Genomic DNA, 17,822 nt, shown 5'->3' on the forward strand with positions numbered 1-17,822 from the left:
GGATTCTATTATCTCAACTGTTACTGGAGGAAAAGGAACTTTTTTACCACAGGATAAAAAATCTAAAGGTAAATTTAGGTCTAATAATCGTTTTCGTTCCTTTCGTCACAATAAGGAACAAAAGCCTGATCCTTCACCCTCAGGAGCGGTATCAGTTTGGAAACCATCTCCAGTCTGGAATAAATTCAAGCCTTTTAGAAAACCAAAGCCAGCTCCCAAGTCCACATGAAGGTGTGGCCCTCGTTCCAGCCCAGCTGGTAGGTGGCAGATTACGATTTTTCAAAGAAATTTGGATAAATTCAATTCACAATCTTTGGATTCAGAACATTGTTTCAGAAGGGTACAGAATTGGCTTCAAGATAAGGCCTCCTGCAAGAAGATTTTTTCTTTCCCGTGTCCCAGTAATTCCAGCGAAGGCTCAAGCATTTCTGAAATGTGTTTCAGATCTAGAGTTGGCTGGAGTAATTTTACCAGTTCCAGTTCTGGAACAGGGGCTGGGGTTTTACTCAAATCTCTTCATTGTACCAAAGAAGGAGAATTCCTTCAGACCAGTTCTGGATTTAAAAATATTGAATCGTTATGTAAGGATACCAACATTCAAAATGGTAACTATAAGGACTATCCTGCCTTTTGTTCAGCAAGGGCATTATATGTCCACAATAGATTTACAGGATGCATATCTGCATATTTCGATTCATCCAGATCACTATCAGTTTCTGAGATTCTCTTTCCTAGACATGTATTACCAGTTTGTGGCTCTGCCGTTTGGCCTAGCAACAGCTCCAAGGATTTTTACAAAGGTTCTCGGTGCACTTCTGTCTGTAATCAGAGAACAGGGTATTGTGGTATTTCCTTATTTGGACGATATCTTGGTACTTGCTCAGTCTTCACTTTTAGCAGAATCTCATACGAATCAACTTGTATCGTTTCTTCGAGAACATGGTTGGAGGATTAATTTACCAAAGAGTTTGTTGATTCCTCAGACAAGGGTAACCTTTTTAGGTTTCCAGATAGATTCAGTGTCCATGACTCTGTCGCTGACAGAAAAAAGACGTCTGAAATTGGTTTCAGCTTGTCGAAACCTTCAGTCTCAATCATTCCCTTCGGTAGCCTTATGCATGGAAATTCTAGGTCTTATGACTGCTGCATCGGACGCGATCCCCTTTGCTCGTTTTCACATGCGACCTCTTCAGCTTTGTATGCTGAACCAGTGGTGCAGGGATTACACAAAGATATCTCAATTGATATCTTTAAAACCGATTGTACGACACTCTCTGACGTGGTGGACAGATCACCATCGTTTAATTCAGGGGGGCTTCTTTTGTTCTTCCGACCTGGACTGTGATTTCAACAGATGCAAGTCTGACAGGTTGGGGAGCTGTTTGGGGGTCTCTGACAGCACAAGGGGTTTGGGAATCTCAGGAGGTGAGATTACCAATCAATATTTTGGAACTCCGTGCAATTTTCAGAGCTCTTCAGTCATGGCCTCTTCTAAAGAGAGAATCGTTCATTTGTTTTCAGACAGACAATGTCACAACTGTGGCATACATCAATCATCAAGGAGGGACTCGCAGTCCTCTGGCTATGAAAGAAGTATCTCGAATACTGGTATGGGCGGAATCCAGCTCCTGTCTAATTTCTGCGGTTCATATCCCAGGTATAGACAATTGGGAAGCGGATTATCTCAGTCGCCAAACGTTACATCCGGGCGAATGGTCTCTTCACCCAGAGGTTTTTCTTCAGATTGTTCAAATGTGGGGACTTCCAGAAATAGATCTGATGGCTTCTCATCTAAACAAGAAACTTCCCAGGTATCTTTTCAGATCCAGGGATCCTCAGGCGGAAGCAGTGGAAATGTAAATTCTGGACCGAAACCGAATCCGAAAATCCGGGATGGACTTGGCCGAAAACCGAAACTGATACCGAAAATGTATTTTTTCAAATTATTTTCAAATTATTTTTTTTTTGTTTTTTTTTTTGCATAATTAGAGCCAATAAAAAAAGCCCACACTTTTATTGAAAGAAACACACTAAAATTGGACAAAAATATCTTAAAACAATAATATGCTACACAATTTTACCAAGAAAAAAAAAAAAACAGGCAAAAAATAATGCCATTTTAGACCAAAATGTTTCTGCTACCAAAATTTTGGTGCATCCCTACTTAAAACAATTATAAATATCAATATACTGTATTATTCAATGTAACATAATCATATTTAACAGGTTTTTTTTTTACCAATTATCCAAATAAAGTATAGTCCTAGAAAACTCATTATATGCAGAACAGTAAGTGAAGTAATAAATTTAAACAGCAGCTCTAGGCTAGCATCATATTTGAAATATGCTACACAATAATTTTACCGAAACTAACAGGCAAAAAAACCAAAAACCGAAATGGCCAAAAATGCTATTTTCGGCCGAAACTTTCTGCGGCCGAAATTTCGGTGCATCCCTAGTTTTTGGTAGAAAAGTACTTCAGGCAACTGTTTCAGTTTGATTCTTCTGCTTATAATTTCAGTTTTTTTCATTATAAGATTTAAACTTTATTTTGGGTGTGGATTATTTTTCAGCGGAATTGGCTGTCTTTATTTTATCCCTCCCTCTCTAGTGACTCTTGCGTGGAACATCCACATCTTGGGTATTCATTATCCCATACGTCACTAGCTCATGGACTCTTGCTAATTACATGAAAGAAAACATAATTTATGTAAGAACTTACCTGATAAATTCATTTCTTTCATATTAGCAAGAGTCCATGAGGCCCACCCTTTTTTGTGGTGGTTATGATTTTTTTGTATAAAGCACAATTATTCCAATTCCTTATCTTTTCTTATCACCCCACTTCTTGGCTATTCATTAAACTGAATTGTGGGTGTGGTGAGGGGTGTATTTATAGGCATTTTAAGGTTTGGGAAACTTTGCCCCTCCTGGTAGGAATGTATATCCCATACGTCACTAGCTCATGGACTCTTGCTAATATGAAAGAAATGAATTTATCAGGTAAGTTCTTACATAAATTATGTTTTTTTGGTTTGTTATCTTATATTTATTTATATATTTAAAAGGTTTTATTTTACTCCCCACCAGATGGCGTACCTCAGGTTTACTACTTTGGCCCTTGTGGTAAATACAATGCCATGGTGCTAGAACTTCTGGGGCCAAGTTTGGAAGACTTATTTGATTTATGTGACAGAACATTTTCTCTCAAAACGGTTCTTATGATAGCCATACAACTGGTAAGTACAGCTTTATTAAAATCTGTGTTTTCTTATAGTTTTTTTTGTATTTGATTTATTATTGTATTGTGTGTATTTATTATTATTATTATTATTATTATTATTATTATTATTGTTGTTGTATTTTAATAATTGAAGAGCTTGACAATTTTATAGTTTCAGTTTTTTCTGAATTGAATTGAATGCAATATTTATGCATTTTAGTCTAATAATTAACTTTTATATCTTGAATGTAATGTGGTCAGATAGTCTACTATGTTTTATGTGTTTCATGTTCTTTTTAAAGGGGACTCCCGTAACCAATTATTTTACAAAAATAGTTAATGTAAATGTGTGTGTACATTTCTAAAAATAAAGTTTAATGTATGAGAAATACAGCTGCAAAATATATCCCTTTTATATATATGTGAGTCTTTCTAATCTGGGAATAGTGGAAACTGCTAAAGTCTCTTTGCACCACCTGTAATCAAGAAGCAAGAATCCTTAAAGTGATGGTAAACTCTCCCCTTTTAAAAATCAGATCTAGAATGTAAGCGCTATTTTAGATGGGGGTTTATTCATCATGTGCAATGAAGATGCGCTATAACTTAGTTATTAATATAGATATGAAATTCAAATACCCCACGTTACACCACCCACTTCAAAAGTCAATTTTCCTGTCGGCTAAATGATTGACTTACTCTCCAATCAATGCTCTAGCTACAACAAAAGTGCCAGATGGGGAGAGCGCTGATTGGACAACAATTCAATCTGTTAGCTCACAGAAAAGTTTACTTTTGAAGTGGGCGGAGGAGCATGCAGTATTTGAATTTCATATCTATATTAATAACTAAGTTATACTGCATCTTCATTACAGCTAATGAATTAAACTTCATCTAAAATAGGGCTTACATTCCAGATCTGATTTTATAAAGGGGAGAGTTTACCATCACTTTAAGCACTAAACAATATATGTATTCGTGTCTAGCAACTAGTAGTTTGGAATTTCTATTTGTTATGGCGAGTTTAGTGGCCGTATGGTGATGGGCCACCCTCATTTTAAGGTTAACCACATGCTTGTTGGCCCCTAAAATAATCATAATTTGTTTAGCTTTATCCTAGATGTGCAAAGCAAAACAACTTTCTCACTTTGTATTTGAAGTGTTACTGCTCTTAGCCTTCAAGGCTTTTTCTTCTATGATAGTTCAGGTTTGTCAACAACTTACACTTTCATTCTTGCATTCTTTGTTTTGTCAGCACTGTACATGAGCATGTATCAGCATTAACTGGACATTATGGGCTTGATTTATCAAGCAAGGGCGGACAGGGGCATATATTCTGTCCTCTCCGCTCTAGCTCGCCTCTGGGGGGCAGCAATCCGCTGCTGAATTTAACATTCCATGCAAACTCTATTTTGCATACACAAAATAGAAAAGAGTGTAGGTCCCACCAGATAAGTGGGATCTAAAAGTCTAGGTAACCAGCACTTATGTATCTATATAAATATCAACATAAAAAAATAAGAATAAAGAATAAACTGCCGAGAAAGGTTTATGCACAAAACAATTTAATTTTGTAATATCCACATGCAAAGTTCCTTTTCTTTCATGTCATTGGCAAGAGTCCATGAGCTAGTGACATATGGGATATACAATCCTACCAGGAGGGGCAAAGTTTCCCAAACCTCAAAATGCCTATAAATACACCCCTCACCACACCCACAATTCATTTTTACAAACTTTGCCTCCTATGGAGGTGTTTAAGTAAGTTTGTGCTAAGATTTCTACGTTGATATGCGCTTCTCAGCATTGTTGAAGCCCGATTCCTCTCAGAGTACAGCGAATGTCAGAGGGACGTAAAGGGAGTATCACTTATTGAATACAATGATTTTCCTAACGGGGGTCTTTTTCATAAGGTTCTCTGTTATCGGTCGTAGAGATTCTTCTCCTACCTCCCTTTTCAGATCGACGATATACTCTCAATTTACTATTACCTCTACTGATAACTGTTTCAGTACTGGTTTGGCTATCTGCTATATGTGGATGGGTGTCTTTTAGTAAGTATGTTTTTTATTACTTAAGACACCTCAGCTATGGTTTGGCACTTTATGCATTTATATAAAGTTCTAAATATATGTATTGTACTTATATTTGCCATGAGTCAGGTTCATGTATTTCCTTCTGCAGACTGTCAGTTTCATATTTGGGGAATGTAAACATCTTTTAAAAATGAAATTTATTTCTTACCTGGGGTTTAGTCTTTTCAATTGACTACTTCTTACTAATTGCGGGCGGTATTAGGTCCGCGGGTGCGACAAATGCTAAACTTAATTGCGTAATTTTTGGCGCGAAATTTTTTTTGCAGCGAAAAAGTACGTCTATGACGCAAGTTCGTCATTTCCGGCACCATACGTGACGCCGAGACCTTTCACACAGTTGCGTCATTAGTGACGCGAGTGTGTCATTTCCGGTTATTTTTTGGCGCCAAAAAAGTTTAGTTACGTTGTGCGTCATACTTGGCGCCAAATTTTTTTCATTATTTCAATACCTCATTGATGTTTGCCTCTTGATTTTTTCTCTATCAGAGGGCTATGCTATTTGCATTTTTTTCCCATTTCTGAAACTGTCATATAAGGAAATAGATAATTTTGCTTTATATGTTGTTTTTTCTTACATTTTGCAAGATGTCTCACTTTTTGATCCTGCCTCAGAAGCTTCTGCTGGAACATTGCTGCCTGACATCGGTTCTACCAAAGCTAAGTGCATTTGTTGTAAAATTGTAGAAATTATATCGCCGAATGTCATTTGTAATAGTTGTTTTGATAAACTTTTACATGCAGATAATGTGTCCATCAGTAATAGTACATTGCCAGTTGCAGTTCCTTCAACTTCTAATGTGCATAATATACCTGTAAATTTAAAAGAATTGTTTCTGATTCTATTCTGAAGGCTTTGTCTGCATTTCCACTTTCAAATAAATGTAATAGGTCTGTTAAAACTTCTCATTTAGTTGATGAAATTTCAAATGACCAACAAAATGATAATTTATCCTCTTCTGATGAGGATCTATCTGATTCAGAACATCCTCCTCAGACATTGACACTGTCAAATCTACTTATTTATTTAAAATTGAGTATATGTGTTCTTTATTAAAAGAAGTGTTAATTACTTTGGATATTGAGGTAACCAGTCCTCTTGACGTTCAGTCTAATAAACATTTAAATGCTGTTTTTAAACCTCCTGTGGTTTCTCCAGGGTTTTTTCCTATTCCTGAGGCTATTTCTGATATGATTTCTAAGGAATGGAATAAGCCAGGTACTTCTTTTATTCCTTCTTCAAGGTTTAAAAAATTGTATCCTTTGCCAGCAGAATCCATAGAGTTTTGGGAAAAGATCCCCAAAGTTGATGGGGCTATTTCTACTCTTGCTAAACGTACCACTATTCCTATGGAAGATAGTACTTCCTTTAAGGATCCTTTAGATAGGAAGCTTGAATCTTATCTAAGGAAGGCCTATTTATATTCTCTTCTCAGACCTGCAATTTCTTTGGCTGATGTAGCGGCTGCATCAACTTTCTGGTTGGAGAATTTAGAGCAACAAGAATTGGATTCTGACATATCTAGCATTATTCGCTTACTACAACATGCTAATCATTTATGTGATGTTAGATCCATGTCTTTAGCTATATTAGCTAGAAGAGCTTTGTGGCTTAAATCTTGGAATGCTGATATGACATCTAAATCTAGATTACTTATGTCGGGTGTGGAGAAGGGAGAAGTGAGAAATTGTCTGATTTGTTTTTTACTGTTGTTCCCTTCAATGCATCCCTAAAAATTTAGTAATATAGTTGGCTACTCAACAACACAGGACTGAAGATTTTTGCCACAATAGCTCTATAAGATACCTTTCATGTGCTACTGGACCTTTAGATAACTTCTCCATAGCGGATCACTGTGTGATGGACTAAAGCTTCTGATCGGGGGATGGTGGAGGGGTTTCGTTTTGTATTATATAAACAATATGACCTGTATTTGTTATACTTACTGCAATAAAAATCATTTCAACTAAATCTAGATTACTATCTCTTTCTTTCCAAGGTAATAATTTATTTGGTTCTCAGTTGGATTCTATTATTTCAACTGTTACTGGGGGAAAGGGAGTTATTCTGCCTCAGGATAAAAAACCTAAGGGTAAATCTAAGGCTTCTAACTGTTTTCGTTCCTTTCGTCAGAATAAGGAACATAAACTCAATCCTCCCCCCAAGGAATCTGCCTCCAATTGGAAGCCTTCCTCAAATTGGAATAAATCCAAGCCTTTTTGGAAACCAAAGTCAGCCCCTAAGTCCGCATGAAGGTGCGGCCCTCATTCCAGCTCAGCTGGTAGGGGGCAGATTAAGGTTTTTCAAGGATTTTTGGATAAAATCTGTTCAAAATCAATGGATTCAGAGCATTGTCTCTCAAGGGTATTGAATAGGATTCAGAGTAAGACCTCCTGTGAGAAGATTTTTTCTCTCATGTATCCCAGTAAATCCAGTAAAAGCTCAGGCTTTCCTGAAGTGTGTTTCAGACCTGGAGTCTTCAGGGGTAATCATGCCAGTTCCTCTTCTGGAACAAGGTTTGGGGTTTTATTCAAATCTATTCATTGTCCCAAATAAGTAAAATTTATTCAGACCAGTTCTGGATCTGAAAATTTTGAATCGTTATGTAAGAGTACCAACTTTCAAGATGGTGACTAGAAGGACTATTCTGCCTTTTGTTCAGTGAGGACATTATATGTCCACAATAGACTTGCAGGATGCATACCTTCATATTCCGATTCATCCAGAACATTATCAGTTTCTGATATTCTCTTTTCTAGACAAGCATTACCAATTTGTTGCTCTTCCATTTGGCCTAGCAACCGCTCCAAGAATCTTTTCAAAGGTTCTGGGTGTCCTACTCTCTGTAATCAGAGAACAGGGTATTGCGGTGTTTCCTTATTTGGACGATATCTTGGTACTAGCTCAGTCTTTACGTACTGCAGAATCTCACACAAATCAACTAGTGTTGTTTCTTCGGAAACATGGTTGGAGGATCAATTTACCAAAAAGTTTCTTGATTCCTCAGACAAGGGTCACCTTTTTAGGCTTCCAGATAGATTCAGTGTCCATGACTCTGTCTCTAACAGACAAGAGACGTTTATAATTGGTTGCAGCCTGCCGGCACCTTCAGTCTCAGTCATTCCCTTCAGTGGCTATGTGCATGGAAGTTTTAGGTCTCATGACTGCAGCATCGGACGCGATCCCCTTTGCTCGTTTTCACATGAGACTTCTTCAGCTTTGTATGCTGACTCAATGGTGCAGGGATTATACAAAGATATCACAATTAATATCCTTAAATCCCAATGTACGACACTCTCTGACATGGTGGATAGATCACCATCGTTTAGTTCAAGGGGCTTCTTTTGTTCGGCCAACCTGGACTGTGATCACAACAGATGCGAGTCTTTCAGGTTGGGGAGCTGTTTGGGGATCTCTGACAGCACAAGGGGTTTGGAAATCTCAAGAGGCGAGATTACCAATAAATATTTTAGAACTCCGTGCAATTCTCAGGGCTCTTCAGTTCTGGCCTCTGCTAAAGAGAGAACCATTCATTTGTTTTCAGACAGACAATATCACAACTCTGGCTTATGTCAATCATCAGGGTGGGACTCACAGTCCCCAAGCTATGAAAGAAGTATCTCGGATACTTGCCTGGGCAGAATCCAGCTCCTGTCTAATCTCTGCGGTGCATATCCCAGGCGTAGACAATTGGGAGGCGGATTATCTCAGCCGCCAGACTTTACATCCAGGGGAGTGGTCCCTCCATCCAGATGTGTTTTCTCAGATTGTTCAGATGTGGGGGCTTCCAGAGATAGATCTCATGGCCTCTCATCTAAACAAGAAACTTCCCAGATACCCGTCCAGGGATGTTCAGGCGGAAGCAGTGGATGCGCTTACACTTCTTTGGTGTTATCAACCTGCTTACATCTTCCCGCCTCTAGTTCTCCTTCCAAGAGTGATCTCCAAAATCATCATGGAACAGTCTTTTGTGTGGCTGGTGGCTCCAGCATGGCCACACAGGTTTTGGTATGCGGATCTGGTTCGGATGTCCAGTTTGCCCGCCTTGGCCACTTCCGTTACGGCTGGACCTACTATCTCAAGGTCTGTTTTTCCATTAGGATCTCAAATCATTAAATTTTAAGGTATGGAAATTGAACGCTTAGTTCTATGTCATAGAGGTTTCTCTGACTCTGACTAAGTGATTAATACTATGACAAAAGCTCGTAAATCTGTCTCTAGAAAGATTTAGTATAGAGTTTGGAAGACTTACATTTCATGGTGTTCTTCTCATAAATTCTCCTGGCATTCTTTTAGAATTCCTAGAATTTTACAGTTCCTTCAGGATGGTTTGGATAAGGGTTTGTCTGCAAGTTCCTTGAATGGACAAATCTCCGCTCTTTGTTTTATTTCACAGAAAGATTACTATGCTTCCTGATATTCACTGTTTTGTACAGGCTTTAGTTCGTATTAAGCCTGTCATTAAATCAATTTCTCCTCCTTGGAGTCTTAATTTGGTTTTGAAGGCTTTACAGGCTCCTCCTTTTGAGCCTATGCATTCTTTGGACATTAAACTACTTTCCTGGAAAGTGTTGTTCCTTTTGGCTATCTCTTCTGCTAGAAGAGTTTCTGAGCTATCTGCTCTTTCTTGTGAGTCTCCTTTTCTGATTTTTCGTCAGGATAAGGCAGTTTTGCGAACTTCTTTTCATTTTTTTACCTAAGGTTGTGAATTCTAACAACATTAGTAGAGAAATTGTTGTCCCTTCCTTGTGTCCTAATCCTAAGAATTCTTTGGAGAGATCCTTACATTCTTTAGATGTGGTTAGAGCTTTGAAATATTATGTGGAAGCTACTAAAGATTTCAGGAAGACTTCCAGTCTATTTGTTTTATTTTCTGGTCCTAGGAAAGGTCAGAAGGCTTCTGCTATTTCCTTGGCTTCTTGGTTGAAACTTTTGATTCATCAAGCTTATTTGGAGTCGGGTCAGGCCCCGCCTCAGAGAATCACAGCTCATTCTACTAGATCAGTCTCCACTTCGTGGGCTTTTAAGAATGAAGCTTCAGTTGATCAGATTTGCAAAGCGTTGACTTGGTCCTCTTTGCATACATTTACTAAATTCTACCGTTTTGATGTATTTGCTTCTTCGGAAGCAGTTTTTGGTAGAAAAGTTCTTCAGGCAGCTGTTTCAGTTTGATACTTCTGCTTTTTGATTTAAGTTTTTTCTTTCAAAAATTAAAATAAACCTATTTTTTTGGGTTGTGGATTAATTTTTTCAGCGAAATACGGCTTTTTTTAATTTTTATTCCCTCCCTCTCTAGTGACTCTTGAGTGGAAGACTCCACATCTTGGGTATTGATATCCCATATGTCACTAGCTCATGGACTCTTGCCAATTACATGAAAGAAAACATAATTTATGTAAGAACTTACCTGATAAATTCATTTCTTTCATATTGGCAAGAGTCCATGAGGCCCACCCTTTTTATGGTGGTTATGATTTTTTGTATAAAGCACAATTATTTACAAATTTCCTTTGTTGATGCTTTCTACTCCTTTCTTTATCTCCCCACTGCTTGGCTATTCGTTAAACTGAATTGTGGGTGTGGTGAGGGGTGTATTTATAGGCTTTTTGAGGTTTGGGAAACTTTGCCCCTCCTGGTAGGATTGTATATCCCAAATGTCACTAGCTCATGGACTCTTGCCAATATGAAAGAAATGAATTTATCAGGTAAGTTCTTACATAAATTATGTTTCTTTCATGTAATTAGCAAGAGTCCATGAGCTAGTGACGTATGGGATATACATTCCTACCAGGCTGTTGTTTGTATTAATTGTCATGACAAACTTGTTAAAGCAGATAATATTTCCTTTAGTAATGTACCATTGCCTGTTGCAGTTCCCTCAACATCTAAGGTGCAGAATGTTCCTGATAACATAAGAGATTTTGTTTCTGAATCCATCAAGAAGGCTATGTCGGTTATTTCTCCTTCTAGTAAACATAAAAAATCTTTTAAAACTTCTCTCTCTACAGATGAATTTTTATATGAACATCATCATTCTGATTCTGATGACTCTTCTGGTTCAGAGGATTCTGTCTCAGAGATTGATGCTGATAAATCTTCATATTTATTTAAAATGGAATTTATTCGTTCTTTACTTAAAGAAGTACTAATTGCTTTAGAAATAGAGGATTCTGGTCCTCTTGATACTAATTCTAAACGTTTAGATAAGGTATTTAAATCTCCTGTGGTTATTCCAGAAGTTTGTCCTGTTCCTAATGCTATTTCTGAAGTAATTTCCAGAGAATGGGATAAATTGGGTAATTCATTTACTCCTTCTAAACGTTTTAAGCAATTATATCCTGTGCCGTCTGACAGATTAGAATTTTGGGACAAAATCCCTAAAGTCGATGGGGCTATTTCTACCCTTGCTAAACGTACTACTATTCCTACGTCAGATGGTACTTCGTTTAAAGATCCTTTAGATAGGAAAATTGAATCCTTTCTAAGAAAAGCTTATCTGTGTTCAGGTAATCTTCTTAGACCTGCTATATCTTTGGCTGATGTTGCTGCAGCTTCAACTTTTTGGTTGGAGACTTTAGCACAACAAGTAACAGATCATGATTCTCATAATATTATTATTCTTCTTCAGCATGCTAATAATTTTATCTGTGATGCCATTTTTGATATTATCAGAGTTGATGTCAGGTTTATGTCTCTAGCTATTTTAGCTAGAAGAGCTTTATGGCTTAAAACTTGGAATGCTGACATGGCTTCTAAATCAACTCTACTTTCCATTTCTTTCCAGGGTAACAAATTATTTGGTTCTCAGTTGGATTCCATTATCTCAACTGTTACTGGTGGGAAAGGAACTTTTTTACCACAGGATAAAAAATCTAAGGGTAAAAACAGGGCTAATAATCGTTTTCGTTCCTTTCGCTTCAACAAAGAATAAAAGCCTGATCCTTCATCCTCAGGAGCAGTTTCAGTTTGGAAACCATCTCCAGTCTGGAATAAATCCAAGTCTTCTAGAAAGGCAAAGCCTGCTTCTAAGTCCACATGAAGGTGCGGCCCTCATTCCAGCTCAGCTGGTAGGGGGCAGGTTACGTTTTTTCAAAGAAATTTGGATCAATTCTGTTCACAATCTTTGGATTCAGAACATTGTTTCAGAAGGGTACAGAATTGGTTTCAAGATGAGACCTCCTGCAAAGAGATTTTTTCTTTCCCGTGTCCCAGTAAATCCAGTGAAAGCTCAAGCATTTCTGAATTGTGTTTCAGATCTAGAGTTGGCTGGAGTAATTATGCCAGTTCCAGTTCTGGAACAGGGGATGGGGTTTTATTCAAATCTCTTCATTGTACCAAAGAAGGAGAATTCCTTCAGACCAGTTCTGGATCTAAAAATATTGAATAGTTATGTAAGGATACCAACGTTCAAAATGGTAACTGTAAGGACTATCTTGCCTTTTGTTCAGCAAGGGCATTTTATGTCCACAATAGATTTACAGGATGCATATCTGCATATTCCGATTCATCCAGATCATTATCATTACCTGAGATTCTCTTTTCTAGACAAGCATTACCAGTTTGTGGCTCTGCCGTTTGGCCTAGCTACAGCTCCAAGAATTTTTACAAAGGTTCTCGGTGCCCTTCTGTCTGTAATCAGAGAACAGGGTATTGTGGTATTTCCTTATTTGGACGATATCTTGGTACTTGCTCAGTCTTTACATTTAGCAGAATCTCATACGAATCGACTTGTGGTGTTTCTTCAAGATCATGGTTGGAGGATCAATTCACCAAAACGTTCATTGATTCCTTAGACAAGGGTAACCTTTCTGGGTTTCCAGATAGATTCAGTGTCCATGACTCTGTCTTTAACAGACAAGAGACGTCTAAAATTGATTTCAGCTTGTCGAAACCTTCAGTCACAATCATTCCCTTCGGAAGCCTTATGCATGGAAATTCTAGGTCTTATGACTGCTGCATCGGACGCGATCCCCTTTGCCCGTTTTCACATGCGACCTCTTCAGCTCTGTATGCTGAATCAATGGTGCAAGGATTACACAAAGATATCTCAATTAATATCTTTAAAACCGATTGTACGACACACTCTAACGTGGTGGACAGATCACCATCGTTTAATTCAGGGGGCTTCTTTTTGTGCTTCCGACCTGGACTGTAATTTCAACAGATGCAAGTCTCACAGGTTGGGGAGCTGTGTGGGGATCTCTGACGGCACAAGGAGTTTGGGAATCTCAGGAGGTGAGATTACCGATCAATATTTTGGAACTCCGTGCAATTTTCAGAGTTCTTCAGTCTTGGCCTCTTCTGAAGAGAGAATCGTTCATTTGTTTTCAGACAGACAATGTCACTACTGTGGCATACATCAATCATCAAGGAGGGACTCACAGTCCTCTGGCTATGAAAGAAGTATCTCGAATTCTGGTTTGGGCGGAATCCAGCTCCTGTCTAATCTCTGCGGTTCATATCCCAGGTATAGACAATTGGGAAGCGGATTATCTCAGTCGCCAAACGTTGCATCCGGGCGAATGGTCTCTTCACCCAGAGGTATTTCTTCAGATTGTTCAAATGTGGGAGCTTCCAGAAATAGATCTGATGGCGTCTCATCTAAACAAGAAACTTCCCAGGTATCTGTCCAGATCCCGGGATCCTCAGGCGGAAGCAGTGGATGCATTATCACTTCCTTGGAAGTATCATCCTGCTTATATCTTTCCGCCTCTAGTTCTTCTTCCAAGAGTAATCTCCAAGATTCTGAAGGAATGCTCGTTTGTTCTGCTGGTAGCTCCGGCATGGCCTCACAGGTTTTGGTATGCGGATCTTGCATCCTCTTGCCATCCGTGGACTCTTCCGCTACGACCAGACCTTCTGTCGCAAGGTCCTTTTTTCCATCAGGATCTCAAATCCTTAAATTTAAAGGTATGGAGATTGAACGCTTGATTCTTGGTCAAAGAGGTTTCTCTTACTCTGTGATTAATACTATGTTACAGGCTCGTAAATCTGTATCCAGAGAGATATATTATAGAGTCTGGAAGACTTATATTTCTTGGTGTCTTTCTCATCATTTTTCTTGGCATTCTTTTAGAATTCCGAGAATTTTACAGTTTCTTCAGGATGGTTTAGATAAAGGTTTATCCGCAAGTTCTTTGAAAGGACAAATCTCTGCTCTTTCTGTTCTTTTTCACAGAAAGATTGCTAATCTTCCTGATATTCATTGTTTCTCCAACATAGGTGTGTCCGGTCCACGGCGTCATCCTTACTTGTGGGATATTCTCCTCCCCAACAGGAAATGGCAAAGAGCCCAGCAAAGCTGGTCACATGATCCCTCCTAGGCTCCGCCTTCCCCAGTCATTCTCTTTGCCGTTGTACAGGCAACATCTCCACGGAGATGGCTTAGAGTTTTTTAGTGTTTAACTGTAGTTTTTATTATTCAATCAAGAGTTTGTTATTTTAAAATAGTGCTGGTATGTACTATTTACTCTGAAACAGAAAAGAGATGAAGATTTCTGTTTGTAAGAGGAAAATGATTTTAGCAACCGTTACTAAAATCGATGGCTGTTCCACACAGGACTGTTGAGAGGAATTAACTTCAGTTGGGGGAACAGTGAGCAGACTTTTGCTGCTTGAGGTATGACACATTCTAACAAGACGATGTAATGCTGGAAGCTGTCATTTTCCCTATGGGATCCGGTAAGCCATTTTTATTACAGACAGAATAAAAGGGCTTCACAAGGGCTTTTTAAGACTGTAGACATTTTCTGGGCTAAATCGATTTACATATAAGCATATTTTATACTCCATAGCCTTGAGGAATTATTTTAATCTTGGGAATTTTGTAAAATAACCGGCAGGCACTGTATTGGACACCTTATTCTCTAGGGGCTTTCCCTAATCATAGGCAGAGTCTCATTTTCGCGCCTGTATTGCGCACTTGTTTTTGAGAAGCATGACATGCAGATGCATGTGTGAGGAGCTCTGATACATAGAAAAGACTTTCTGAAGGCGTCATTTGGTATCGTATTCCCCTTTGGGCTTGGTTGGGTCTCAGCAAAGCAGATACCAGGGACTGTAAAGGGGTTAAATATAAAAACGGCTCCGGTTCCGTTATTTTAAGGGTTAAAGCTTCCAAATTTGGTGTGCAATACTTTTAAGGCTTTAAGACACTGTGGTGAAATTTTGGTGCATTTTGAACAATTCCTTCATACTTTTTCGCAATTGCAGTAATAAAGTGTGTTCAGTTTAAAATTTAAAGTGACAGTAACGGTTTTATTTTAAAAGTTTTTTGTACTTTGTTATCAAGTTTATGCCTGTTTAACATGTCTGAACTACCAGATAGACTGTGTTCTGAATGTGGGGAAGCCAAGGTTCCTTCTCATTTAAATAGATGTGATTTATGTGACACAAAATTTAGAGAAAATGATGCCCAAGATGATTCCTCAAGTGAGGGGAGTAAGCATGGTACTGCATCATCCCCTCCTTCGTCTACACCAGTCTTGCCCACACAGGAGGCCCCTAGTACATCTAGCGCGCCAATACTCCTTACTATGCAACAATTAACGGCTGTAATGGATAATTCTATCAAAAACATTTTAGCCAAAATGCCCACTTATCAGCGAAAGCGCGACTGCTCTGTTTTAGAAAATACTGAAGAGCATGAGGACGCTGATGATATTGGTTCTGAAGGGCCCCTACACCAGTCTGAGGGGGCCAGGGAGGTTTTGTCTGAGGGAGAAATTTCAGATTCAGGGAAAATTTCTCAACAAGCTGAACCTGATGTGATTACATTTAAATTTAAGTTGGAACATCTCCGCGCTCTGCTTAAGGAGGTGTTATCCACTCTGGATGATTGTGAGAATTTGGTCGTTCCAGAGAAGCTATGTAAAATGGACAAGTTCCTAGAGGTCCCGGGGCCCCCCGAAGCTTTTCCTATACCCAAGCGGGTGGCGGACATTGTAAATAAAGAATGGGAAAGGCCCGGTATACCTTTCGTCCCTCCCCCCATATTTAAAAAATTGTTTCCTATGGTCGACCCCAGAAAGGACTTATGGCAGACAGTCCCCAAGGTCGAGGGGGCGGTTTCTGCTCTAAACAAACGCACCACTATCCCCATAGAAGATAGTTGTGCTTTCAAAGATCCTATGGATAAAAAATTAGAAGGTTTGCTTAAAAAGATGTTTGTTCAGCAAGGTTACCTTCTACAACCAATTTCATGCATTGTCCCTGTCACTACAGCCGCGTGTTTCTGGTTCGATGAACTAGAAAAGGCGTTCATTAATAATTCTTCTTCTTATGAGGAGATTATGGACAGAATTCGTGCTCTCAAATTGGCTAATTCTTTCACCCTAGACGCCACTTTGCAATTGGCTAGGTTAGCGGCGAAAAATTCTGGGTTTGCTATTGTGGCGCGCAGAGCGCTTTGGTTAAAATCTTGGTCAGCGGATGCGTCTTCCAAGAACAAATTGCTTAACATTCCTTTCAAGGGGAAAACGTTGTTTGGCCCTGACTTGAAAGAGATTATCTCTGATATCACTGGGGGCAAGGGCCACGCCCTTCCTCAGGATAGGTCTTTCAAGGCCAAAAATAAACCTAATTTTCGTCCCTTTCGCAGAAACGGACAAGCCCCAAGTGCTACGTCCTCTAAGCAGGAGGGTAATACTTCTCAAGCCAAACCAGCCTGGAGACCAATGCAAGGCTGGAACAAAGGAAAGCAGGCCAAGAAACCTGCCACTGCTACCAAGACAGCATGAGATGTTGGCCCCCGATCCGGGACCGGATCTGGTGGGGGGCAGACTCTCTCTCTTCGCTCAGGCTTGGGCAAGAGATGTTCTGGATCCTTGGGCGCTAGAAATAGTCTCCCAAGGTTATCTTCTGGAATTCAAGGGGCCTCCCCCAAGGGGGAGGTTCCACAGGTCTCAATTGTCTTCAGACCACATAAAAAAACAGGCATTCTTGCATTGTGTAGAAGACCTGTTAAAAATGGGAGTGATTCATCCTGTTCCATTAGGAGAACAAGGGATGGGGTTCTACTCCAATCTGTTCGTAGTTCCCAAAAAAGAGGGAACGTTCAGACCAATCTTAGATCTCAAGATCCTAAACAAGTTTCTCAAGGTTCCATCGTTCAAAATGGAAACCATTCGAACAATTCTTCCTTCCATCCAGGAAGGTCAATTCATGACCACGGTGGATTTAAAGGATTAGCCACTGCTCCAAGGATTTTCACAAAGGTACTAGGGTCCCTTCTAGCGGTGCTAAGACCAAGGGGCATTGCAGTAGTACCTTACTTGGACGACATTCTGATTCAAGCGTCGTCCCTTCCTCAAGCAAAGGCTCACACGGACATTGTCCTGGCCTTTCTCAGATCTCACGGATGGAAAGTGAACGTAGAAAAGAGTTCTCTATCTCCGTCAACAAGGGTTCCCTTCTTGGGAACAATAATAGACTCCTTAGAAATGAGGATTTTTCTGACAGAGGCCAGAAAAACAAAACTTCTGAACTCTTGTCAAATGCTTCATTCTGT

At 39.2% G+C, this 17,822-nt stretch overlaps 1 protein-coding gene across 3 annotated transcripts in view; it reads left to right on the forward strand.

Annotated features, from left to right (window-relative positions):
- The window catches only part of CSNK1G3 (casein kinase 1 gamma 3), a 659,666-nt gene that overhangs the window by 393,930 nt on the left and 247,914 nt on the right, over window positions 1-17,822 (forward strand). For all 3 annotated transcript variants that reach the window (XM_053701616.1, XM_053701614.1, XM_053701615.1), the window contains exon 5: window positions 3,091-3,239. In XM_053701616.1, coding sequence (XP_053557591.1) covers window positions 3,091-3,239 — 149 coding nt within the window. The remainder of the gene's footprint in view (window positions 1-3,090; window positions 3,240-17,822) is intronic.

This window comes from Bombina bombina, chromosome 2 (assembly GCF_027579735.1).
Source record: "Bombina bombina isolate aBomBom1 chromosome 2, aBomBom1.pri, whole genome shotgun sequence".
Lineage (NCBI taxonomy): Eukaryota > Metazoa > Chordata > Amphibia > Anura > Bombinatoridae > Bombina > Bombina bombina.